Here is a 27,556-nt window from a genome sequence, read left to right on the forward strand (position 1 = left end):
TGTGTGTGTGTGTGTGTATGTGTGTTTGTATGTGTGTGTGTATGTGTGTGTGTGCGTGTGTGTATATGTGTGTGTCATATTTGATCCGTCCTGAACGTTTACAGTGTTGTGTAGTAATCTATACTAGGTGAACACACAGAAACAAGTTGCCAGAAAGAAAACATTCTACATGTGATAATACGTATTTACTTATTTAAAAGACATACTAATATACTTAAATAAATTAAAAAGGAAGAAGAGTAAAGGAGTAATATGATATCTTTATAATTATCAAAAACTATGTTGATACAGCAAACTAGCATTCTTTTTTTCAACACCTTTTAGAGAATTCAAATATTAAAAAGACGCTTATGGATAATGGATGGAAATATTAATACGTTTTCCGTTCTTACAGACGGACCAAATAGCGCTACCTTGACCTTCTCACCGACAAGCCCGTCCAGTTTGTGTCAAGGCACCAGTCTCAGTGTTGTGTCCACTTGTACTGTTGGCCCTAGTACAGTAAACCCTCAGCCAGACTACAAAATCTCCGTGAACGGTACACCAGTAGGCACATCTGTACAGCAGACTCTACAGTTACAGCGCGGAGCTCACAACGTCAGATGTCGTGTCGAGAACTCGTTATTTCCCACCGATCTCTTCACTGATGTCACTGAGATGTTCATTGTCAGAGGTCTGGGTTTGTTTTTTCCTTTAGTCCTTCACTTTGCTGTCTGTCGTGAATATGCTTATCATTGGGAAAGTCGCAGGTCTGAGATTGTGAGAAAAATGATTATGCTTTTGGATTTGTTGTTTACTCATAAAATTATTCATTTCATAAGATTCACTTACGTGGCCACAGTAGTCTTATAAACCAAACCTGGTATGAATTTCTGGTCAATATTTAATCACCACTCACAGCCCCTTGTACTTCACAACTCTAGAACAGATTTGCTGCACATTTGAAGTTACCGAAGAATGTTTGTGTTGTTTATTGCTACACTATGGGTGTTGCAGTAAAAATATTCGTCTTTCTGTTGTAAATAATACTTTTTTGTCTCTACCATCTCAGTCGTTTTGGAGAGCATTTTTCTTCTGATCTCTCTGTTATTGCAGAGACACTGTTTGACCTTGCCGGATGGCACCCGTTAAAAAACAACCACTTGTACAAAAGGCCACTTTCCAACCCCCCCCCCCCCCCCTTAACTTGAGGTTTTCTATGTAATGGCACACCTAAAACGATTACTATTCCATATGGCTGCGATCTCTAAATATTATCTATCAAAAGCCCTAAAAACCTGTCCAAGATGGCCAGGCAAATCTCTAATCGCCAGACATTTTGCACTAAATTATGCGTGCATTTACTGGCCCCTGATACTGTGGACAAGCGTTATAATCCATCCACCAATTGTTATAATTTGCCTGTCCTATAAATAAACCAATCGCTGACCAGCATGTTACAGAATCAAGGTTTCTGGCCCGTTCCACTGTTTACACAAGTTGGCCTGTTTGTTAATTTTCTCCCTTTAGATCAGTTCTGCCTAAAACAGACACCTGTCTAAGAATACACCCATTTTTCTACTTGACAATCGATGGCAGTCTTAGACAGAAGATATTTTCCATGTAGCTTACTTAAGTCATATAGATAGTTTTGTTTCTTTTAATCTCTCAGTTCTTGTAGATTTATTTCTTTAAATTCTCCCAGTCCTTCCGCCAGACCCTCCAGAGATCTCTGTGAGTCAGTCGTCGGTCCTCAGTACTGGAGAAATCCTGGTGAAGGAAAATGTCACAACCGGTGTGCAGTGTGTGGTCCGAGGGGGATATCCTGCTACAAGTGACGTACGTCTGAGCTGTCCTAGTTCTCAGGTCGGTAGCTCTGGTGTGAGTTCTGTGGTCGTAACTAGGTCACAAGTGACACAATGCTCGTGTACGGCCACTCACGACAGTGGATGTTACAACAAACGGAGTGACGTCACCATCAAAGCTGCCTGTGAGTTGTGCACGTTCTCTGGTCATTTAAACACTATACAAGTGATATGTACTAAATTATATTCATTATAAACATGAAATATTAACTGAGACCAGATCAGTGGTACAAATCATTATTTTAAGGTTTTTGTCTGTCTCTATCCATGAAATAGATTTCTCTAATTTTCTCAAGTTGCAGTTTGCTTTGAATTGATGTAATTAATACTCACGTGTTTCATATGATTTGTATGTAAACGTATATTGTTATTGAAAACACAAATGATTTGTATGCATGTTTATATGAGGCATCCTGGTGAAATCAAGCGTTCGTCAAAATAATTAAATCAAAGAAATCGGCCTTTTTTTTACCGATGAACTATTTTTTTTTAATTTCTTTTTTTGACTCAACACCTTTTAAGTCCATTTAGCAAAATTTTTTGTGTGGATTTGACTAAAAAAAACCATTGATTAAAGGCACAAAAAACGAAAATTTTAAGTTTTCAAGGACTCTTAGGCTATGGAACTTACCAAACTTTGACAGCCATTTTCAAGCTAATTTTATGTAATATGTATATTTGTTATTAAAAACACAGATGATTTGTATGTATATGTATGTTGTTATTGAAAACACAATTGAACCTGTCCATGACGAACATCCATTGTCCGGGACAAAAATGCTCATCTTTGACAGGTGGTGCTCCAGGACAGTGTCATTATTTATTTCATGCTAGGGGCAAAGTGTGAAGTGGTTCTTTGTCTATACCACTGTCTTGTACAGGTATTGATTAGAGCTGGTCCTACTGTATTTATTGGTAGCACTTACGTTGAGAAAGATGGGAACAACTGTAAGTTTGATGTATCTTATATATATATAGGATGACGATGGGAGCTTGAGAGGAGGGATAGGGAAATAGGTTTTTTTTCTTCTCTTATATCTTTTGTATCCAATTTTTTGTTGTTGTAATAAGTAATGTCAAGGAAATATTGTGCTCTTCTTTGGTCTTTCCTTATTTGCTTGTTTCTATTCACCCATCATTTCTGCCAAGTACCATTTTCGTTTATAATTGTTTCATTCCCTAATTGTTTCCTTTTTCTGTGGTCATCTCTGCTTCCAGATGGCCCTGAAGGCGTCACGTTGGAGAGAAAAAACGTGAGCCCCGGGGAGACCGGAACGTATAATCTGTGTCCGTCAGTGACACCAGATATAACAATGGAATGTTCTGTGGGAGCTGTTTATCCAGCAGCAAGTTTTACCCTCACTATGACGTCAACAGGAACACAAACTCTTGATACATGTACAGGAAACAATAATAAATGTTCCTACAACTTTGTGCCTACAAGGGGAGGTAATCACGAGTTCCGGTGTGGCGCTGTGAACAGCGCTTTTGGAGATCTGAGGGGAGACATTCCACCTGTACAGGTTTACGTGCGAGGTGAGGAGTGTTGTGGAACAAAGTTAAACCAAAAGAATCTGATTAGCAGACATGTTATACACAACAAGATGGTTCTACTGTTAGCTTCCTTATATCTAGCAGTTCCAAAGGAAACAAAAAACAGTAAAACTTTTACCCATCGTAGACCAGGAATATCGAACTAGGAAAACTTCAGACTCACATATTGAAGCTTTTACTAATTATGAATTTAAATTTTAGGACTTAAGTTACCTTAAAATCAAAAGAAATACAGATAAAAATATTACACTTTAATATTAATTTTAAAAAACTAATTATGTTTGTACATGTACTAAAACCAAAAGAGTTACTTAGAATTGCTCAAAACAAAGTTCCAGAAATTGACTTGTTATAAAATCCTTGAACAGATTTCGTCTGTATCTATTTAGTTCAATAAATTAAATTTTTCCTACTTTCATAGAGCTGAGTGTTTATCCTGGCTTGACAGAATCTTGGTCCTGTGAAGAAGGCTGACAAATGACATCAATATTCTTTGTAAATTATGACTCGTTTTGCAATCTTTGGCCTTTCTTTCCTTCAAGGTGAAAGGCTAAGCATAAGGAATGTCAAGTACATGCCCTAATGTAAATTTTCGTTTGTAGATCTTGTATTTAGGAGGCGGGCTATTTAAATGTCTGTGTGGCGAGCCACATCTGAGTTATGTACCGATGAAAATACAGTAGAAATTATTGAAGAGGACCATCAATTGTCGAGTAGAAAATTTGTCATATTACATTGGTAGTCCTCATACACAGTGTTGTTTTAATGTAAAAAATATGCAAGGGAGGAAATGAGAGATGGCCGTGGTACAATTGATTGTCTTATACAGTTGGCCGTTGGAGCAGATTTGCTTGTACGTTGAAAAAAGTTTTGCTTTATAGGAGAAGAGCCTAACCATCGGACCACAGACAGTCAACGTGAACGAAACATTCCATATTATTATCACACGTATCAGGACCTTTGTTCATTTGTATGGATATTACCTATCTCGGGTATCACGAAACTACTTTTCTATGTACACATTACTTATAACACGTATAATGACTTTTGTTTTCTCTTTGTGTCCATTACCTATCACATGACTCGTGTTTTCCTATTGGCAATATTTGATGGCTGGTATTGTCTCACCAGAACCTCCCAAGACGGCCCCTACACTGGTCATCAACGGTAAAACCTTCACTGGTGTCAGTGCGGGGAACACCATTGTTCTTGAAGCAGGCACAGAACACAGCGTGGAGTGTCACGTCGATGGGGGATTACCGGAAATCTCTGCCTCCGACATCTCTCTACAGTGTGGGGGTCGGGACGTGACTGATGGAAAGTTTGTCCCCTCCTTGTTGTCGGTTCGTCTCAACGAGACCAGCTGTAGTTGTCGGGCAGAACATCCTAGTGGGTGCTACGACTTGGGGACAGAAGTCATAGTGTCTCTAACAGGTGTGTGTGTGTGTGTGTGTGTGTGTGTGTGTGTGTGTGTGTATGTGTGTGTGTGTGTGTGTGTGTGTGTATGTGTGCGTGTGTGTGTGTGAGTATGTGTTTGCTGGACAGTCGCTGCATATATAAACTGTGAACACTGTGTACCTGTGACTGATACGATGCCTCGCATAATTATAGGCTTTATACACTGTGTACCTGTGAGTGAGAAAACCTTAAGGGTAAGCCTGCCAGTGTGTGGTCAGTATGGATTAAATCAGTCCCACTGAGTCACGTAGTTTTGTGAATGTTTCCTCTAAAATGATCGTCCCTGTATCGTCTTTTTTGTTACTAAAGTACAACTATTTCTCTATTTAATCTCATGCTTGTGTACCAAGACGGAGGCACAAACGGTGAGAAGTTGGAAAAACAATGTGATGATCAGGAGATTATAGCAGTAGCAGTTGGAGCAGCCGTGGCAGCGTTTGTCCTGGGTTTTATTACTGCAGTGGCTGTGTACTGCGTGTTCTCTAGGAAAGGTAAGGGATAGTCAGTAAGAGGAATATGAGAAGTTTTGTTTAAAGTCATCTCTTTTCTGTATCCCATGCTCTGAAACGTTAAAAAAATAGTTCAGGGTTTCTGTAGTTCAATAGGACATCTTAGTCTCCATACAGATAGAGAAACTTATTTGTTGTGTACAATGCTGTCTAAGCAGGGTTTGAGTCCCAAATGTACATGATTGTCACTTTGGATGTGTTTGTGTAAATACGCTGCCTGTCTAAATGGAATGTGGTTTGTTGTTTTACTTCACTACCCTCAATGTATTGTTCTGTTTTGTTGCTTTTTGGGGTTTTTTAAGATTGGACATTTTTTTAGAAAACTTTGTTTTCCTTGGGCGGATTTTAATGCAACCGGGGAATGAAGGAAGACAGGGGGACGTTTTGAGAAAAAGAAACAACAAAGTCCTCAGGCAAAAGTATTGTTTGGGGAGTTTTAGACACGTTTACCTTTCTCTGAAATGGTTCAATAATTTTTTTCCCTCAATGTCTGATAGAAAAAAGAATGAACCACAGCATTCTGTCTTTGCTCACTGACATCTATTTATGCTCTAAACAGCCACTTGTTTCTTTCTCATCACAGGATGGCTTCCCAAGAATTTTGGACGCTCCAAGTAAGTTTGCCGTAATATAATTTTACAAAATAAATAAATTAATAAATAAAATAATAATAATAATAATAATAATAATAATAATAATAATAATAATAATAATAATAATAACAGAAACAAAAGATTTTCATATAAAAATGAAAACTAGTTCTACCACGTGAGAAAAAACTTTCTCAGCCATACATTAATTATATACACATAAGGACAGCAGTGAAAACAAGACACGTCAGCACCTGCTAATACACTCCAAATATAATTTGCACAAATAAGTAGTCAAGATGTGACTTGCAATTAAAAAAGATTGCTCTTTGTTGATGTTGCTGTTGCTGTCATGATCGTGTGCTTTTATTTCCCTAGGGAGACAGGGAGAAGAGTGGCAGGGGTAGGTTATTTTTTATTCTGTTATTAAAGGAAATTATTACATTTGAATTATAATATTGGTTATGTCCTCCATCAAAATATTTCAGTTGTCATTTTTGAGACTTTTTCCGCTTTCTTCCTATCAGGTGTGGAAACCCAAAGGAGAAGCAAGGTAGGACTGTGTCAGGACAAGTCAGCGGTTCTCATTGGTGTTAATGGGGACTTCAACTGTGTAACCCCCCCCCCTCTCCCTGTCGCACACACTGAATGTGTTATCCTCGCTCCCTTTCTCGCCCCCCCCCCTCTCTCTCTCCCCCTCTCTCTCTCTCTCTCTCTCTCTCTCTCTCTCTCTCTCTCTCTCTCTCTCTCTCTCTCTCTCTCTCTATGTATATATATATATGTATATATATATAAATATATATATATATCTTGCACACACATGTACACTTGTTTTTACACACACACACACACACACACACACACACACACACACACACACACACTCACACACACACACACACACACACAGTGGCACAAACACACACACAAACACTGTGGCACACACTAACATTCACTAACATACAAATACCATGCTTCATACACAAAATCGTGAGTACGAACTTTTCACCATTGGTACTATGGTATCAGAATAAAAATAAAGCAGTGCCCCTCGCCCTCCCTCCCCACGTCCGACCATGTAACAGATAAGCAATCTAGAATTCTTTTTATTTATCTTATCCAGTCTGAAATAGAATTTTATTTTTTAGTTTTGTTTTGCTTTAGTAAAGGTTTTACGGCATTTGCAACACAATTAGGTCATACTATAAGTGCTAAAGCTTAGAGGTGTTACCAGAGAGTATCAAACACGAACAAGAAGGAGGACGGATAAAGACAACAGACATTTGATAGAAAAGAAGGAGCAAACCACACCAGACCACCCGCCATCCACCCACTCCTTTTAAGTCCAAAGCCTTTGGTTGAGCCCTACTGTACTTAACCTTATATTATCGTCATAACAGTCCATTTGTTTGTCCATAAATATTCTTTTACCTCATCAAAAACAAACAAAATATTTTGTCTGTCTCAGAGCTAAACTCAGACGGTCTCCCCTATGAGTTCTCTGACCTACGTCTCAGCGATACGGCGCACCCGAACCAACAAGACGACAAGAGGCGGGGCACGAGGAACCACACTGAGGCCAGCACTACTGCAGGTGAGGGGGAGAGGGGGGTTCTTTGGTAAATGGTAATATTCCGGTGACTTTTGATGCTTCTGTGGTGGTTGTTGTGATTGTGGTTGTTGTTGTCATTGATGTTATTGGTGCAGTTGTGATTTTTGTTACAGGTGGTGTTGTGAATGTAGTTGTGATTGTTGTATTTGTTGTTGTGGTTGTTGCTGTAGTAGTTTTGTCAGGTTGTGGCTGTTGTTCTAGTCATTGTTGCTAAGAGTTATAGACTCTCCAAGACACAGAATCTGCCTTAAATGACGTTCTTTACATACCTCAATTGGAGAGGTACGAATAAAGGATTATGGTCAATATCCACTTAAATGATTATGTTAAATCAAAAGCATTAATGACAACATCGAGTTACCAACTTACACTATAATATTATGTTATCTATTAACGTATTTGCCCTTAGCATGAGTTTTAAATTTTATTTAGCAAAATCTTATTGGGTAACTAAAGCACCTTCCCTGTGGAGGCCTGTTCCACTTTTACATAGAGATAATTTGAGGAGAAGGTATCATGTTAAATGTAAATTGGAGCCAGAAGACAAAGTATGTCATACTGTTGAAAATGGAAAGGCACATATTCCATTCAAATTTTCAAAACATATTATCCAGTCATCAAGAGTTATGTTTGTTGAAAGTGTTTGTGTTTCGGACTTACTATGGAAGTCGCTAGGAAATCTTCAGTAGAAGTAAATTCATTGACTGAAGACGACCAGTTTCGGCCATATCGATGACTTTCTATTGGGCGAGCCTTGTTGTGTCTTTGGGTGAGGCCACGATATACAAACAGTAAACAATTATGGCTGAAAATCAATGCGGTTCAGTCAAAAATGTTGGAATTAATGGTGATTTAGCGCAAACAGAAAAATAAACATAAATTTTTAGGCGCCAAATTCTGTTGAATCTGCTTGACGTGCCACATGTATAAGACAATCACTTGTACAAACGTCAACTTCCCTTTCCCTCCTTTGCGTATTTTAACATTGTAATGAAACCGTGCAATGCACCATTCATCTTGTCTGTGGCTGGCTGTGTTGGACTATTTTGACTGTAATTCACAAGGACTCCTGTGGAAGAGTTTTAGCTTTTAAAAATCAAGATTCAATTTTCACTTGTTTAGATTGGAAGAACGTGTGATATCATTCTAATCCCTTCAAAGAAAAGCAAAACACCATTCAACGCACTGTGCCGTGTGCCTGCAAAGGGTGCTGGATTTTCCAACGTACCAGGTGTTGCATCATAGGGAATGAGTTCAGAATAGTCCCTGTCTCATGCACTTAAAGTGTTTTCAATAGGGTAAGGTCACTTTTTGAGATGTTTAAGGGGTGGGGGTGGGAGGGGGTTGGGGATGAAGTAGCATATAGAGGTGGTGAGGGGAACGAAAAGATCGTTTTGGGGTCAGAATACCATGACATGCAAGCATGCATCCTTCTACGATCTTTGCAACAATATGTCCTGTAGTCACACTCTCATGCTGCTTTTCCCTTTCTCCACCCACAGGCCGCCAAGAAGAAAGTCCGTACGTGGACATGGATTCTGTCCAGATGTCGTCACAGGACGTCCACACCCCGGTCCTGATTGGAAGAACCATGGCGGAAATCATTACCCCTGACGCCACACAGACAGACGGTGACGGGGGACGTTACAACAACGTACTGGTGACGTCACCGGTGTCAAGAGCAGCACCAGGAGGTCAAGGTCAAACCCACAATCCTGGAACGTATGACATCATTGCGGATCCAGCCAGAGAAGCTTTTGCCCGTAAATATGTTTGCTGTGAACTTTGCTGGCAAGGAAAGAAATACAATTACAAAATGGACCATCTTTAGGAACGTTTGGGGGATTTTTCCATGGGGATTTTTTACGTGTGGAAGAAGAGGAGAGAAGTCTTGAGTGACCAGGTTCGGGATGCAGCAGACACAGACTGCAAGAAAGTGGAAGTGTTGGGACAAATATACAATCTGGCGTTGGAAGTGGGTTCTTATGTTTAGTTGTTCTTTTTTAAGGTGGGGGTGGGGGGGGGGTGGATACTGGATGAATCATATCGCTTGAAGCATCTTTCTTTTGTGAATGTGCTCTCAGTGTGCTCTAAAATACTTTTTCTTAGATTAAAGTTCAGATTATTTTTGTGCATCAGAACGTTGATTTACTTAGTTGCCAAAGCATGGCTCTTGAACATGAAATATCAGGGTGACCAATGCATAACGTCATTACATCGTGTATAACTCAATTTATATTCATTTTGATCTAAAAGAGGAGGGCCCATCCAGTCAAGCATTATGAAAAATGTGTATCTGTATTAGCAATTGAAATTACATTAGTTGAAGTTTCATTAAGGAACACCACGGCAGTAGCCAACAGCCAGAAAAAGTCGATTTAGGTGTCTAAAACCGATTTTTCGATTTTGGGCTATTTTAGTAGAACAACATCTGCTCTATCGATTGGAAATATTTCCAAGTGTCTAAAACATCTATAAAATGCTCAAAATTTGCATAAAAGATCATGACTTGTGCAAGTTTTTGGGTACATTGGTAAAAAAAAGCACCTTTTTTACCCCACCGTTACCCGTTTATACACGCCGACAACCCCTAAGTGTTTGGTACCGTTGTAAACGTCAACATTTCGCGCATTCACTCATCAACTGCTCGACGCTGACATACGGATAGAACATTCCTAAACCGGTCAAAACACACACTATGTGCAAGTAACAAATTCTCGCATTTCGTTGGCTGATTGGGACACACCCCCCAAACTACGAATTTTGATTGGCCAGGTCATGCCCCCGAGGTGACTTCCGTTCGCTATTCCCACTTTGTTTACCTTGACAGCCAGCAATTGTGAATTGTGACCACCATCAAGTTTTTCCAGTTCAACTGCGTTACAAGTGCTTTATTTCCAGCAAAAATCTTTGATTTCAACCCTGTCTGTAAAGGCAAAGGTAAGTAAATGCATTTTTTATCATTGATTGTTGTTGATTTTGTCTTTGAAGCCAATCTTGCAGCCGCACTATTAGAATTCGAAGCAGAGAAACGATCAACCACGCTCTTTCTTTTTCGACCACAAATTAGGAATCCCTCAGATCCAGACAAAAAAACTAAAAAAACAAAGAAGAAAAAAGGAGCAACTCTCAGATCTAAGTAGAGAGTTATGTTTAGATTGATGTCATGTTATTTTCCTTCAGTTTCAGATATAGATTTAGAGCTAGATCTAGATCTAGAATCTTTCTCGGTTCTCGGTTTAGCTTGTGTTTGCTTACTTACATTTAGCTAGATCTAGATCTAGATCTAGATTGTCTAGATCTAGATATAGATTTAGATCTAGATCTAGATCAAGAGTCTAGATCTAAATTATCTACTTGACTTATTTTAGATTTTAGGATTTTAGAATGTCTGTGCATGGTGAAGGATTTTTTAGTCATTTTACTGTAGGTTTATCGTTATTTTTATAAAATTTAGCTCTGAGGGAACAGACTCACACTGGTTTTTACTTCTCTAACCCAGACACTCAATTCATTTTATGTATGTTTTGAGTTTGAATAAATGCCATTTGCAGTTTGTACATGCTGACGGGGCTTTTGATATTTTTACAGGTGACTCTGCCTCGGTGACTACACTCTGCCTCGGTGACTACACTTTGCCTCGGTGACTACACGACCAGTCGCTGAAACCATGTCAGCTCGTGACTCTGCCTCGGTGACTACACTCTGCCTCGGTGACTACACTCTGCCTCGGTGCTTCGGTGACTACACTCTGCCTCGGGTGCCTCGGTGACTACACTCAGCCTCCGTGACTACACTACACTCTGCCTCGGTGACTACACTCTGCCTCGGTGACTACACTCTGCCTCGGTGCCTCGGTAACTACACTCTGCCTCGGTGACTACACTCTGCCTCGGTGCCTCGGTGACTACACTCTGCTTCGGTGCCCCAGTGACTACACTCTGCCTCGGTGGCTACACGACCAGTCGCTGAAACCACGTCAGCTCGTAGCTCTGCCTCAGTGACTACTCCACCAGTCGCTAAAAATACCGCAGCTTCCTCACCGACATCTTCCAAAACTGCTTCACAAACAAAGCTGGACTATATAACAATTTTACAGAAGTACCCACAGGGGATCACAATGAGAACTTCACAACAACCGCAGTCCATCTTGAGATGCTTGCTGGACTGTTTCGCAATGTTGTTTGTGGTAGACGCCAGGCACCTGTTTCCTTTGGATTACACCTTTTTGTTTTGATTAGAGAACTAAGTTTACATATATCTTGGTCTGTCATGAAGTGTGACGTGTGAAGTAAGGATGGTTGGATGCAGCATGTAGGGAGAACGGGTTTTTTTATATTTAAAAAAAAATTGTAACCTATGTTTTTATGCCGCTTTCAGCACAACTTAGATCATTAGGAGGCAGGCTTTCAACCCTGCCTGTCAGGACCAACTCAGGCTGAGAAGGATACAACATCCCAGCAGGAAGACAGATGTTTGATAAAAATTTCTCCCCACTCGGAAATCGAACTCGGGTCACCTGAGTGCGACAGCGACTATCCTAACCGCTGCACTATAGATAATGGTGTAACCGATTTGTATTTCATTCTATATTTCGATTACAGTACTAACTGTGTTATAACATTCCAGGGCTGTCTTGGACTGTCTTGAAATGTGAAGTGAGGATGGTGGGATGTAGCATGTTTGCAGGGGAAATTTTAAAAAAATTTTTTTATCGATGTCCCATCGACTCAATTTAGATCATTTAGGAGGCAGGCTCCTGACCCTGCTTGTCAGGGCTAACCTGGGCTGTGAAGGATACAGTACCCCAGCAGAAAGATTGAAATGCTTGATAAAAACGTCTCCGCATTCGGGAATCGAACTCTGGTTGCCTCAGTGCGATGACATATGCGCAAGTGTTTACGATTTTCATTTCAATTCTTCTTTTGATTGCAGTAATAATATAATTACAGGGCATTTTGGTATAAAATGTATAATTCCAGGGCACTGTGTACATCCTATATAATATTCAAGGGCATTTTGATCTAAAAATCAAAATTCTACCCTTTTTAGGGTTTATCAGCTTGGTTTTTTTTAGGGTGGTGTCGAGGGTTTTAGTGTGATATTTTTTCCAAAATCAAATTGTTTTCCATTTTTATATAGTGTGCATCTTCCAGATATATCAAATAAATGAAAAATATACACATATGCCATGTTTTTGAACATTGTGTTGAAATAGACCAGTATGAATTCGTTTTTTTCAGTTTTCTCAAAACTATGATTTTCTTAGGGGGGTGGGTCACCTACGCGGAGATATTTCTGAAAGTACATGTCACAGCTCAATCCTACTTTGCATGACTGTTTCTAGATAATATGTTTGCAATGTACTAAAAGATTATTGTGATATTGTTATAAGTTTTCTGTCAGTGTAAAAAAGACTGACGGTATCACTCTGATTTGTGATCAATTTTTTGTCCAAGTATCATATATGACACTAAAAGGGCAGTTACAAGAAAAGTATGAGACTAAGGAAAGTAAATCTTTAGTACGTTGCATGTAGTATATTCAGAAACACTGTGTGAAAATATCAAGGCTGTATCAATTCAATCTTTTTCACAATCCCCGCGTAGAATTTGAGCCAATTTTGGTCTGTCGAACCCATTGCATCTCAAGAATTCAGAAAATTGACAGGGAAATCATACAGGGATAATATGATTCTGTTTCTTGACCCATGTTGGTTATTGGGAATCCCAGAATACTTAATTTAGAGCCCAAACAAAAATTTTCAGTTCAGCTGTACCTAGTGTCCCTTAAGAATTTTGAGTAATTAATATGTGTTTTCTTTCTTTCACAGATCCTTACATGAGACATCAACCTGATGCAGAATATTCTAACAGTGAGTTTGATATGCTTTCTGATCTTATGGACAGATACATTGTGCCACGCGTACATTTTCCCTTGGGTTTCTCATGCACATTTTCTTTTCTTTTTCTTCAACTTGCACAATGTAGAAGTCCATAAAAATGTAGACAAAGACCGAGGTAAAACTTATTTTTATTTTGTGTGGTATTGAACCTGTTTGATGAAATTAAATAACCCGTTTTAAATGACCTTGTGTAGTTGCGTGCTCTATAAAACACTCATCTGACTAAATTATGTGAAGTGTAATATGGTGCAAAAAAACAGACAGATGACTGGGATAATACTAGCAGTCTCTCAAGTTTCCTCGTATATACTCCTACAGTTTGAAATACTAGATGACTCAAAGTACAGGAACAATAACTAATTGCTTTGGATAATGGAATGATACCAATGGGTTTAATAGTCAAGTTAAGGTCAGTTGCAGAATTAAAATCCAACATGTTTAGTCCGTCATTTCCATAGATGAGTACGCCTTTGTATGATAATGTGAATAATTGTTATCTTCAGGATCAGAATATTATGATTGCCTGTGGAGTATAAGGTAAATATATTGGAGTTCGCTCAAATTGAAATTTGTACGATCGACGAATTTCCTTTCATTTAGCGAGGTTTTTGGTTTAGAGAGGTTCCTTAAATAGAGATTACTATTGGCATTTTACAGTTGAGAATGCCTTGCTTGCTGCAAATTTTACTATTTGAAAGTTCTTTTTTATGTCTATTTTTTTTTTTACGGTAATTACAATCTGCGCTCCAAGCTGTACGCATTGTGTTTTCTCTTTGACATTGTGAGCTTGCTTAACCTGTCAAATAACCACAGAGAACAGATGACAGAATAGTCTACAGAGAAGTGAGAAAGAATGCCCAATGGCAGTGACACCATAAAACCCACCATTTGCCGTCTCGTGCTCATGTGTATCTCTAGGGCATATGTGACTATCTTTACAGGGACAATAGGCTATGACCAGCCGAAGCCCGTAAGACATAATATTTACATTCGCTATTCTTGTATCACTAGACAGAGTTCGTACGCCTTTTTTGTAAGTTTGTGGAGGCAAATAATACACTGGTGATGTTTTTCTCTGGCCTGTAATTGACACAAGTGGGTCCTAGTATCTCTTTCTTTTGTTCTACTATCTGGAAGCGAAGAAGGCAATGATGATTTGCTTACCTGAGGGTTGCAAGTGGAGATTTAGACGACATGACCCTAGAAATTCTTTTTAGTTTAGAAATGTGAGCATTTCGGCTTATCAATCATTTTCTTACAAAGACAAAAAAGGAAACAAACCTTGGATTTGATTTGATTTTTATTTACCATCTTTTCCAAATTAGCCGTGTTCTGTTTAAGTGGACTCCACAGTACAGAAAATGTATAACATCGGACTCATTGTGGGTTGAGAACCTTCACTTTGCTTCAACTGAGTGTCAAAACTGAAGAACAAGAAATGAGAAGATATAGATCACTTGACCTCTTTTGTATCTCCAGCTGATGAAATGGACGGTCCGTCTTCTTCCCTGCAGAACAATTCCACAGGAAAAGGGACTTATGTGAACATGGAGGTGAGCTCTTTGTACGGGGTTGAGGGGAAGCTATGTTATTATAAAGTCGGAGACGGTGGAGGAAGATGATCAAAACATAGCTAAAGTATTTGAGATGAATTCTTTGGGCTCAGCGTGAGAAACCCGACAGGGGAGCTGACCAAGTATTATCTATTCTCTTTGTTTCTTACATCCCTTTATTGCAGAGAGTGGCAGAAACCACATTCATTTTTACTTTTTAGAGTTTTGTTTTTTGTTTTTTCGTTGTTGTTTTATTTTTATTGGGGGTTTTTCAAAACCAAGTGATACAGATAAACAATATGCACAAGGTACTAATGGCCGTGATAGGGGTGGGGATCATGACGGTGATGATAATACCTCACCACTAGGACGTGTAGACCTATTACAGAGACAACGACTGACAGGTTCAGCATTATCCCCGGGCTGCCCACCTACCAGCTTATGTTTGAGAAATCAACGAGGAAAAAATAATAGGCTGGCTAGAAATTTCTTAATATGACCATGGATTGTGTTTTTCCTTGGGGTTTCAACAGCAGGGGTTGTAGGTTCAAGGATCAGTGTGACGTAAACAAAGGCGTTGATGAAAAAGGTCTTTGGTGGCTCCTATTTATCGAGTTGGGGTCTGGGCAGGGGGGGGGGGGGGTGAAGAGGATTTTAGTTATTGGCTGTAAACTTAACTCTTGCAAAATATAATTTGAAAATAATAAACAGGTGAAGTAGAATATTAAAATTAATTTACTTTTTTTTTTTTAATTCTCCTAATGAACAAAGTCAAAACTCACAACACGAAACGCACAGATTGTTAAACTAATGTTTGCCCTCCTCCTGTTTTTGACACAACTACTGTGTTTCAAAAGTCAAAGTGGCACTACTTAGTGAATACAAGAGCTCTGTGCACAGAGAGTGGTAACGTAAAACAGCTGCAATGGGTGGATATAGATGTAGAATAACTCGCCCTCTCTCTGTAGTTGGTTACTTTGCTTTCCTGACTATGGTAAACCGATTACTTTTTGTTATTTTTCTGTATTCTTACGATGTTCAGTATGCATTGTAAACAGACACTTGACCACCATGATCCCATGAAAAGTAAACATTATAGCTTTTCAGTACGAGGATTTTTAAAAGCTAAAATTCTACGTGGGACTCGAAACTGTGTTTTAAGCCTAGTACATTATACCAAGGTTTTATTGTAAAGGGAGAGGTCTTGTTGGTGGCCTATACTGTGGCATAAGGCGGGAAAAGCTTTTGTTGAGAGAAAATCTAGCAAAGACACAGAGGCAGAAAGTGAGAAAGTGTGTGTGTGTGTGTGTGTGTGTGTGTGTGTGAGAGAGAGAGAGAGAGAGAGAGAGAGAGAGAGAGAGAGAGAGAGAGAGAGGAGGCTATGAAAGCTCAAGGTGGAGAATGTATTCTTTTTCCAGTAAAGCGGGCATAACGAAGAATTAGTGAAGTAAAGAAGTGAATATGGAGGAGACTAAAGGAGACATGCAAACTTAGAGGGAAGAAAGAAAAAAACGAGGTTGAGGTCTGGTTTTAAATTTTGCGATTTTTGAGTCAATGAATGGTATCTATTTTTACGTATTATAACACTTCAACCACTTGTAAATTTAATAACTGTTTACTCTTTGTATTACAATCAACTTCTTTCAGATTGTCGGTCCTTGAACTTTTATTTTGCCTATTACGTAACAAAATGTCATTTTTTTCCTCAAAACTTCCATTTCAATAGTTTTCATAGTCCTCTTTTTAATTATTTTTTTTCGATTCCAATGAAATTTTCAGGGCTTTTTATTCACCCCATAACCTAACTTTATACTGGTGGGAAAGCAAATCGATAAATTCATAAGTGAGTTACATGGATCATTTTATAATTGAATTCAGAGACATTAAGGGGTAGGTCAGTTATCCATCTCCAACTTTTTTCCTATTCAGGATATCCATGATCCCAACAGTATGAAATTGTGTATTAAGAATATATATCATTGTACCCTTGAACAAATTTGGTTTTCCAATGAAATAATCCTTTCTACTTTTATGAAAGTTGTTTATTTTCAATATGACCGCCGTTACCATGGTAACCCTAGACTTTTTTTAAAAAGTTATATTTTAGAGATGTTTTCTTGTTATACCTCCTTGCTATCTAATCTGAAAGGCCATAGTTACCGAGACAGGTCTATAAACCAGCCCCCTTCCTTAATGTTGCTGTGTATTCTGTAAGCTCTGATGGACAAAATGCTCATCTTTATTAGAAGACAGGGACTTTGTTCCGTCAGCTGACACTTAAAAGTAAAACAAAGATGGATAAAAATTCAATAGCTTAGTGGATGGCCAGTTGTCTGCCTATGTTAGAGAGGAGAAGACTAAAATGATTACCGTGTGGAGGATAACAAGAGGTTGGTTTTTCTTTCTTTGCAGAAAAACAAGAAGCCAAGAACCAGTCCTTATGCCAACATAAATTAACACAACGTGTCTGGTCGCACTTGATTCCAGAAGGGGAAAAAGCAGAAACACAGGACAACGCGTAGCAGCTTTTACATGTTTCTAGAATCTGACTGTGTATCTTTCTTCTCTACGTTCCTTTTTACATCTAAGGGACAGTCGACTGTTGGTTCTTTAACCTGCAGTGCAACTGACTTTTACCCAAGTGACCGTCAGGAAGCAAATTCCCATTTCGAAGGTAGTAAATATACGAATGTATATATATTTTTTATAGTAAAAAAATATACATATAAATACGTATACATATTATTTTATATAACTTGCTAGAGTATTTACTTCAGGTCCATGACACGGGAAACTAAACAAAGTCAGGGATTGCTGGGTTCAACGAAGTACGGTGTGGCTTTACGCCACCGAGTCGTCACGCTAGCCGTGAAGGAGAAGCCGGGTCACCGCGAAAAGTGGCAGGCTAACGGGGCTCTGGTGAAACTGGGACAGGCCTAGCAAGTCGGCAGCGGATTATTTATAGCTAAAAACACAAGTAGAAGAAAGAAACGGACTAATACAGACGGAAAACGACCCGAAAACTTTAAAGGACAAGGAACTAAAACTCATTACTTTCATTAAAATGTGGAGAATACCAATACTTGGACTGTCGGATTGCCGTTTAAAAGGAAGTGGAACCAAGAAAATACATGAAAATTACGTACTAATATGGAGTGGAGCAGATATGTGTGTGAGAGAGAGAGAGAGAGAGAGAGAGAGAGAGAGAGAGAGAGAGAGAGAGAGATAGCTATTCGTGGTGTGGGATTCATAATACAACCTGACACGGAAGAAAGAGTTATAGGGAAAGAATTAATATCAGGAACGATCTTGAAAATCAGAATACAGAAAGCGCAAAAAAGGGAATCTATCGTCCAAGTCTACGCCCCTTGTAACGACACATACTCAAGGGAAGATAAAGAAGAATGTTTTCAGAAGTTGGAGGACACCATAGACAGCGTACCTGATGAGGAGGAACTAATCATAATGGGAGACCTTAATAAACACATAAGCCCAAGAATAACACCATGGGAAAAGAACATTGGACCACACGGTGACACCAGCTCAGATTGTAACTATAATGGGGAACAACTATTAGCTCCCTGTGCGGAGTATGCATTATACATCAGAAATACTTTTTACCAGCACTGGCCAAGTCAAACTCAGTAATGGAACAAATAGAACAACCTAGATATTTCTTCACAGATCAACTTCGAACTAAAACGAATCGCCTATAAAACAAAAACAACTGATGCAAGATCAATCTTAAACATCACCTTTGATACAGATCGCCGACCAGTGATGATGACGAGTAAAGAGAAAAAAAGACCCGAGCGAAAACATAATAAGAAACATTCAGAGAAAATTAATTTACGAAAACTCAATGAAGAGGGCAATGTGCAGAAAGTTGAGGACGAGATCACGAAGAGACTAGAAAACCAAGACACCGAAGGATGTTGAAGAAACATGGACTGTCATTAAAAACTTGGTTACAGAAACACTGATAGAGGTATGTGGGAAGAAGAGAATTGGGAAGAGGATACGTTAAAAGAATACTATGGTGTTATGACAAAGTTACAGAGGTAATCAAAGAAAAGAAGACACTTTTTCAGAAATGGATAAAAATCCAAGGATGAAAACGACCACACGAAATACAGACTAGCAAGAAGGAACTGCTAAAGAGTTTTAGAACATCAAAAAATGAATCTTGGACAAAATATGGAGAACACCAAAGCGAACTGAGCCACAAATCACCACGTGACTTCTACAGAAGTGTAAAATTAGTGAGGCTCAGAGAAGAACCGTACCACCCAACAGTTATAATTAATGACAAAACAGGAAACCTCATGATCGACAGCTCCAAAATTAAATCTTGATGGAGGGAATATTTCTCAGAACTCTTGAACCCCAGTCAAAAGCAAACAAACATAAAACTCAAATAAAGTCACCCAGAGGAAGAGGAACCAATCATCCTACCATCAGAGGTCAGACAAGCAGTTAAAACAAGCCAAAAAACAGAAGCGCAGGAATAGATGAGCTCACCACGGAGAACATAATATTAGCATGTGGTGAAACTGGAGTAACGTGGTTCACAAAAATCTTCCAGAAAGCATGGACAGAAAGAAAAGTTCCTGGCAACTGGCAAAAAGGGGCCATAAAACCAATCTGGAAGACAAAAAGGCCGTAAGAGAGATTGTGGAATGTATAGAGGCATTTCACTGCTTAGCCATGAGGGCAAGATGTTCGACAAGATATTGGAATGGCGAAGAGACAAAAAGTTGAAAAATTTCTGAGTGAGCTCCAAATGGGATTCAGAAAGGGAAGAGGATGCACAGAGGCAATATTTTCCCAACAACTAATGTGCAAAAGGGTAATAGAACACAACAGGGAACTAAATATAGTATTTATCGACCAGGCGAAAGCGCTTGACAGAGTGAACAGAAACAAGCTGTGGAAAGAACTAAAATTCTACACTGTAAGAGGCCAACTTCTAGATAACATCCGTGCCATTTACAAGAACTGCATAAGTACAGTAAGAACGTCAGAGAGACTCACAGAATGGTTCGAAATAACATCCGGATGTTCTAAATGAGTTACTCTTCACTGGTGACCAAAGCCTGGCACACAAAGATGAACGCAGTCTCCAACACCACACCACCAGATTAAACGAATAATGTAACAACTACGACATGAAGATCAACATCAACAAAACAGAGACAATGAAAGTAAGCAAAAAGCCAGAACCACTCAGGATACACATCAACAACAACAGTCTCAGACAGGTACAAGAATTGAAGTACCTTGGAAGTATATTCACAGATGGTGGGCAACTGAACAGAGAAATTGAAACACGAATCCAAAAGGCAAATAATGTTAGTTACCAGCTTACTCCACAACTGAAACATTTTAACATCCCCATGACAACAAGACTCAAAATCATCAATACCATATTCATCCCAACACTCACCTATCAATGCCAAACATGGACCACGAACAAGACATTAGAGGAAAGAATTACAACATGTGAAATGCGATGTTTTAGAAATGCAGTAAACAAGATCAGGCGAGACAAACTTAGAAACTCAGTAATCCGATAAATGGTGGACACAAATGATGTCAAACATCACTTCCAATAACAAAGAATCGAATGGTTCGGACACCTACTACGATTACCAACACACCATCCAACTCAACGTGCCTACATAAAAAAAAAATTAGATGGCAACAAGGCTAGAGGGCGACCGAGGAAGTGAAACATTAACCACACACGGCATCCTCCTGACCCAAGCTCTCCGGCTGGAGACAGAGAGAGGTCTCTTTCTTCCCGCGACTCCCAAACGGGTATAAGCGGTGGATAAAAGTAAAGTAAAAGCAAAGTAGGAATTGGCTTTGAATTTTGTCTATGTGTCGGCAGATACCTATTCATATCAATTTTACAGACCACCAAGGGAACGTAAACGTACGAATCTTGCACAAGGGATCTCAGAGACTTTTCACTCTTATTTAAGATGGCTGACAGCAATAGAAGTAGCCAGGAGAAGCAGTAGAAAGAGTCGAGAATAAAGGGGAGAGAACCCAGAGAAGGAAGGTTATTGGGGGTTGGGGGGGGGGGGTGGAGATGTAACGAAATGACAGAAAAGGACAAGAGAACAGGAAAGGACATGAAAGGATAACACAATATAATATGGAGAAGAAAGTTTTTTCGCGGCTGTCAGGTTCCGATACCGGGACCTTTTGAACAAGAGGAGAACACTGGACCTAGAGACCACGGGAGCCCGTACAGGATTTTGATTTGTACATATTTTTTCGCTCAACGGACAGAATGATCCGAACACACACTGTGACCTCTATTTAGTTCATATTCCCCACCCCATCATTTCTCGTTGCCACAGAGAGGTTACTGTTTATTATTTGTTTTGTTCTTTTGATTTTGTTTTGTTTTTACTTTAATACTTGTTTTATGTTCCTTGCACAAAACAATCTTGAGTGGTGTCCTCCTAAAGCAGTCTCTGTAAGTGTCGTGCAGTTTGTCTAAGAGTTGTCACAGCCAAAGCTTGCAGACAAGAAACACACTCTTATTTACACTGTCTTCCTTAATAACCACTTCTTCAACCTGACCTCAATAGAGGATCCAGTTTTACTTAGACCAAAAGTGCTCATTAAATACAAACATCATCGTCATCATTATCTTCATCATCATCAGCATCTTCGTCATCAGAAGCATTATCATCGTCATAGTCGACACTAATCATCGGCCACCTGTTCAGATTATACAAACCCATCATTTTGAAGAAGAAAAATATCACAGTTCTTTAAATCTGAAGTATCAGATGCACTTGTTCAAAAATATATTTCGTTGAAAACAAAATTTGTTAATGTTGAAAAAAAAAGCAAGAAAATATGCACAACGAAGATCTAGTTGTTTAAAGAATGCATTTTTTTTCTTTCTCAGCTGAAGAATTTTGCTTTCTGGTCTTCGTACATGTGAAGATTTTACTGGCGTTCTGATTTTACTTTCATGGAATTTTCATTCTCACGTGATATGTGTACTGGTGTCTGTTTTTTGCGGGGGGTTTTTCCTATAATCTTTACATATGTTTCTTATGAATTATAAGAGTAGCACACCAACACTTCGTGTCTAGCATGTACATAGCGAGCAGCCTCATAGCAAAAATCACACGTAGAGTACTATTACTTAGAGTACTGATTTTTGTTTCTCTTAGATATAATTTGTATTCAGAACATGCACACAGTATAAACAATACATGCGTAGCGAAAAGAATTGGTGTCAGTGAGGGTAGATCAAATGAAAAATGACTGTAGATTGTGTGTTTGTGTGTGTGTGTGTGTGTGTGTGTGTGTGAGAGAGAGAGAGAGAGAGAGAGAGAGAGAGAGAGAGAGAGAGAAAGAGAGAGACGGGGGAGCACGGTATGAGTAAAGGTCAATGACCTCTGACTATACACCGAGAGCAATACTGCAGGTCAATGACGTTTTTACTGCATACGTCACAGACGTGTGTCACTGTAGATTTAGCTTGCTCACTTCAGTTGTATGTGAAAGTCTGCGGGCGGGTGAAGGCATGCATCCTGTGTCGGAGCCCTTTTTTCTTAAAGAAAGATAACTGGACTCTAAAGAACACCATGTTTACGTTCTGTAAATTAGGTAAAGATGTAGTAGAGATTGGATCATGGAGGAGTAAAAGAAATGAAAAGGCTTTTTGTTCAGGGGTATAATGTCAAAAACCAGCTTTTGCTTTAAGTTAACCAGTTTGAAACTCAACTCGAAGGGGCCATAATTCATGCAAAATGTTGACCCAACTGCCCAAGTTTGTTTATCTCACTCGACTTCTATATAGCTAAATTTGTACACAAGGAAAAGACTTCTTCGTTCCCCTGGTTATGCAATGAGTGTGTTAGACTATTATTTTTTCACTTATTCATTTCGATATGATCTTGTAATCAAGTAAGTCATAATTGTCTTCTTTCAGTGTACTATTACAAGTGATATATTGATACTGTGACCGTCTTTTGGTACCGTGAATAAAAACATAACAAAACATAACTAAACAAAAGCCAATGGGTATTGGGGACCTTGGGTTGCAGGCAGGATGGGGTAGGGGGGATACAAAGTAATAGACTTACAACCGCGGCTCCTAAACTTTGCGCAAACAAAAGCATTTACTCAACGCACTGATGTATTTATGACTTTCAATGTTACATTCTAGACAATAAAAACGTTCTTTTACAACGTAGATGACAAGGCACGTGGTTGAGAGACTGAAGAAAAGAAGTACATTTTCTCTTAATGCTAACACTCACTGGACTCTGTTAAAACCAAAATTTGCTGCTCGCCGAATTTCCTTCAAAGGTTGCTCAAAACAGACGAAAAATAATCTGGTATTTTTTTTTTTAAAGCTTAGTATTGTCTCCGAATTAAACATGTTAGGTTTAAGCAGCCACAACTGCATATTTAGAAACAGTTGATATTGTTCATGTGTATACATTCATATGTAAAAACCAAGATAGCGACATAGTTCTTTGTGTGAAATGTGTGGATAATAAAAGTGTGAAGCCATATTATCAAACCTATACCGACCTGTTCTCCATATGGAGTTAACAAGACGAGAAATTTGTAACTTTTAACTTTCAAGTTATTACTGACTATAAAACTACCTTTTGAGCCAAAATTATACTTGAAAGTATTCAATATTGTTTTATTATTTATTCTTGTAAAGGTATTGAAAAATAATCATCATTGAAACTAACAAAAATGCCATGCACGCGTGTTTTAACATCGTGTTTTGGTGACTGGCTGCTACAGTATGTCCTTGAGCAAGACATGAATTGTAAACCTAGCTCTGAAACAAGGTACGTGAACGGTAATGTTGCCACCAAAATTACAAGTTGATCAATTAATTGTCTGCAAATGTGGGATTTTGTGTATTATGTAAAATCAACAAATAGTTGTATGTACGATGTACGTACTTATGGATACCAGTTTCATCACAAACCAAATCTTACCCCATGTACATACATGCAAACGTTGAACTAAGTATTTGTTTCTGTTTTTTCTTTCATTTTTTTGTACATAAGAACATCATTTCATCATTTTACAACATTTGAGAACAAGGGTTCACTAGCTGCCTCCCCCCTCCCCCCTCCCTCTTGTTTTTCTCCCCCTCACATCACCTGATACGAGAAGTCACAAATGTTGAAGTGAATGTTGGAGGGGAAAAAGGGGGTAGTGGTCTATGTTGCTCAATAAAGGACTACACTTTTTATCTAAATAACAAACAGCTTTTTTCCCTGTAACCAATTCTGTCAGTACTAGACATTATATAGTTTGATTCATATCTTCATATTTAGTCAGTCAAAACAAAACTAAATGTTTTATTGCTTTATTTGGTGTTGTTATTTTTGTAATAAAAGAAAGCATTGCTTTTGAAACAATCACTGTGGCGCTTTTTTGGTGTTTCTCTTTTTTTCAGTTTAATCACCTAGCTGTTTGTTAGACACATTATTCTGATTCTTTTTTTAAGGGATGTTGTTATCAATCCAGAAAAAATCCACCCCTCCAAAAAAATAAAAAGAAAAAAAAACAACCCCACCCCCCAAAAAAAACAAACAAACAAACAAACAAACAAAACAACAACAACCAATGGTTTTCTTAGACACACTGTTTCAAGAGAGTGACGACTGAACAGATTTGTGACAGAATTGACAACCTGTGGTGAATTGTTGAACTGAATCTTTCAGATTCATTTAATTTGTCTCCAAATTACATCTGTGCCAGTTTGGAAATTCTACTTGAAAAACCAAGCCCCTATCTTATCCCACAGAGCCAGATCTTCGACAGCAAGAAGCTGGACTCGTATATAGTCGAAAGAAACATGACCTACAAATGTACAAATATCTGTTGTACTTTTTCAATCATCTTATTATGTGAGGTTTCCATAAGTGTGTGGCTGGCGGGTGCTCTGGAATGGTTTGCTCCTTTCCTATCAAGTATGCACTAGTAGTATTCTTATCTTTCCTCTTTGTTTTTTTTTGTTTGTTTTTGTCACTCTATTTAATCCTGGGCACTTCCATTATGACCTAAATTTGTTGCAAGCACCGTAAAACTCTTACTAGACCAAACAAAACAAACAAGTGGCTTTTTTATCTGGATTTAAAAAGAACTGTATCCATCGAACTCTGGTAAGTTTTATTGCATCACTGCTCTCTATAACTTTTAGGAGAGATTGCAAGTGGGGAAACACGTTTCTGTTCAAGAAGAAGAAGAAGAAGAAAAAGAAGAAGAAGAAGAAGAAGAAGAAGAAGAAGAAGAAAAAGAAGAAGAAGAAGAAGAACGAGAACGACGACGACGAGAAACAGGGAGAGTAGGAGAGGGTTGATGATCAAGATAGGATGAAGGATAGGAAGAGGAGGGGGAGAAGGAGGAGGAAGAGGAGGAGGAGGAGGAGGAGGAGGAGGAAGAGGAGGAGGAGGGTAGAAGGACAAATGGCAGCACGAGGAGGAATGAGCAAAGGTGAGGAGGAATAGGAGGAGGAGGAGGATAAATTAGAGTAGGAGGAAGGACAAGGGGAGGTGGAGTAAAAGAAGTCGCTGGGATAGGAGGGGCGAAAGTAGGAAGGTTAGGAGGAGGAAGACGTGAGGTTGAGGGGAGCGAGAGGGGTAGGAAGATTGATGGAATAAGCGGGGTAGGGGGGGTAGGATGAGGACGTGGAGGAGAAGAGAAGCAGGAGAATGTCCATTACAGCTTCCGTAATTTAAATTTTAATGTAGGTGTTTTACCCCATCATCAATACAACTTAGATCATTTAGGAGGCGGGCCTTCAACCCTGCCTACCAGGGCCAACCTGGGCAGAGAGGAATACAATAATAATATAACAGGAGAAAGACCGAACTACTTGATAATTTATATATTCTACCCATTCGAGTATACATCGAACTGGGGTCTACTGCGCGCAAAAGCGAATTGCCTAGCCGCTACAAAAAAAGACGCCTTTAAGCCTTCTGTGAATGCAGCAGAACGATAAAACGTCACGTGATTTTTCCTTTTTATAGATATAATAACGTGTACCGTAACCCTGAAAAATCTACTTCCTTGTTGATATCTTCATGTTTTCTACACATACAGCACCTACTGTGTTCACATTCAAGACCGTTCCTTTCCAGGGGGAGGCAGTTTTGAGTGACTGGTGTCCTCTGTGCCCCTGTGTCTACAGAAGGGAATTCTAACTGTGGGATTTGAATGTTTTGATACAGAAACCTTCTACTCCTAGTTGGTGTAAATCCTGAGTTATTTTACTGACGTAAGAGGTAAGATTAGTAAGAGTATTTTCGTCTCTCATGGAGAGATAAATAGATAGGTAAATAAAGATAAATAGATCGATAGATAGATAGGTGGTATGAGAGCTGTCTGGAAAGTAAGGACATTTTGCACTATAAAAGCCATTGATTACACCCCACAACCAACACACACACACACACACACACACACACACACACACACACACACACACACACACACACAGACACGCACTCGATGTCACTCTCTCCTTTTCTCGGCATTCCAGATCCCATAGATCAATGTATAATGTATTTCACGATAATTATATTCCAGCTTTCTGTCTGTAGTTTAGTTCGCGTGTCCTCAGAGTTTAGATCGAGTTTTATTCTTCTATGACAGTTTTACGACAGATTTCCCCCGCTCGTACACACATTGCAGAGTACCAGGTGGGTGGCAGGCGGCTGTCTCTGATACCTTTACGACATACCTTGTTTACTTATAGCTGATTTGTCTATCTTCTTTCCTCACTTTTCTTTCTCCCTGTATTTCCTTTCTTTTTCTTTTCTTTTTTAACTTTCCTTGTCTTTGTATATTATGCCTCACTATCACTGTCCGTGACGTCATCACTCCACAAGGGCGAAATCTGCTCCTCACACTATGGTCATCTATCGGGGAATAAAATCTAAAAAAAAAAAAAAAAAAAAATAGAATTAAAAAGAAATATTTTCGAAAATAATATAAAAACAGAAACCAAACAAAACAAAAAAACCAACCCTAGAAACAAAAAAACACAACTCAAACTAACGAAACAAAAACAAGACAGTATCCAACCAGAAGAAAAGAGAAGAAAACAAATAACGCCAGTCAAAATTGCTGAAACCTGAACATTTCAACAAAAGTGAAATGCTCATGGGATTTACAAAGACTCGACACAATGGTTGTTTAAGGATGCGGAACATGCAGACAGTATTCGTAAAATAAAAGCAAATACAGCATTGACTATGATATAAAAACACTTTTAAAAGTGGTTGAAATGAAACCTGGTTTGAGAATGGAATATGTCTAGCAATTGTTAACTTTATTGTTTCGTCAAAATTTTGAGAAGATGAAAAGGACTCAGCATTGTTCGTCGACAGAAAATATTGTTTTTTTTTTTTAGGAGTACTAGGTATTTGAAAACGAAAATAACAAACAGAACAAAACACCCCAACAATAACTAACAAATAACAAAAGGAAAAAAACCCCTCAAACAATAACTAC

At 38.8% G+C, this 27,556-nt stretch overlaps 1 protein-coding gene across 3 annotated transcripts in view; it reads left to right on the top strand.

The window, feature by feature from the left end:
• Positions 1–27,556, top strand: part of LOC101848236 — a gene marked incomplete in the record, with an annotated part of 74,026 nt that overhangs the window by 19,234 nt on the left and 27,236 nt on the right. The window contains 12 exon segments of one of the 3 annotated variants that reach the window (XM_013087363.2): positions 395–673; positions 1,685–1,969; positions 3,063–3,380; positions 4,530–4,832; positions 5,207–5,347; positions 5,949–5,979; positions 6,483–6,508; positions 7,424–7,549; positions 9,070–9,330; positions 13,401–13,442; positions 14,952–15,025; positions 17,438–19,129. In XM_013087363.2, the coding sequence (XP_012942817.1) occupies positions 395–673; positions 1,685–1,969; positions 3,063–3,380; positions 4,530–4,832; positions 5,207–5,347; positions 5,949–5,979; positions 6,483–6,508; positions 7,424–7,549; positions 9,070–9,330; positions 13,401–13,442; positions 14,952–15,025; positions 17,438–17,482 (1,931 nt within the window). 3 annotated transcript variants of the gene reach the window in all.

Source organism: Aplysia californica, unplaced genomic scaffold (genome assembly GCF_000002075.1).
Source record: "Aplysia californica isolate F4 #8 unplaced genomic scaffold, AplCal3.0 scaffold00578, whole genome shotgun sequence".
Taxonomy (NCBI): Eukaryota; Metazoa; Mollusca; class Gastropoda; order Aplysiida; family Aplysiidae; genus Aplysia; species Aplysia californica.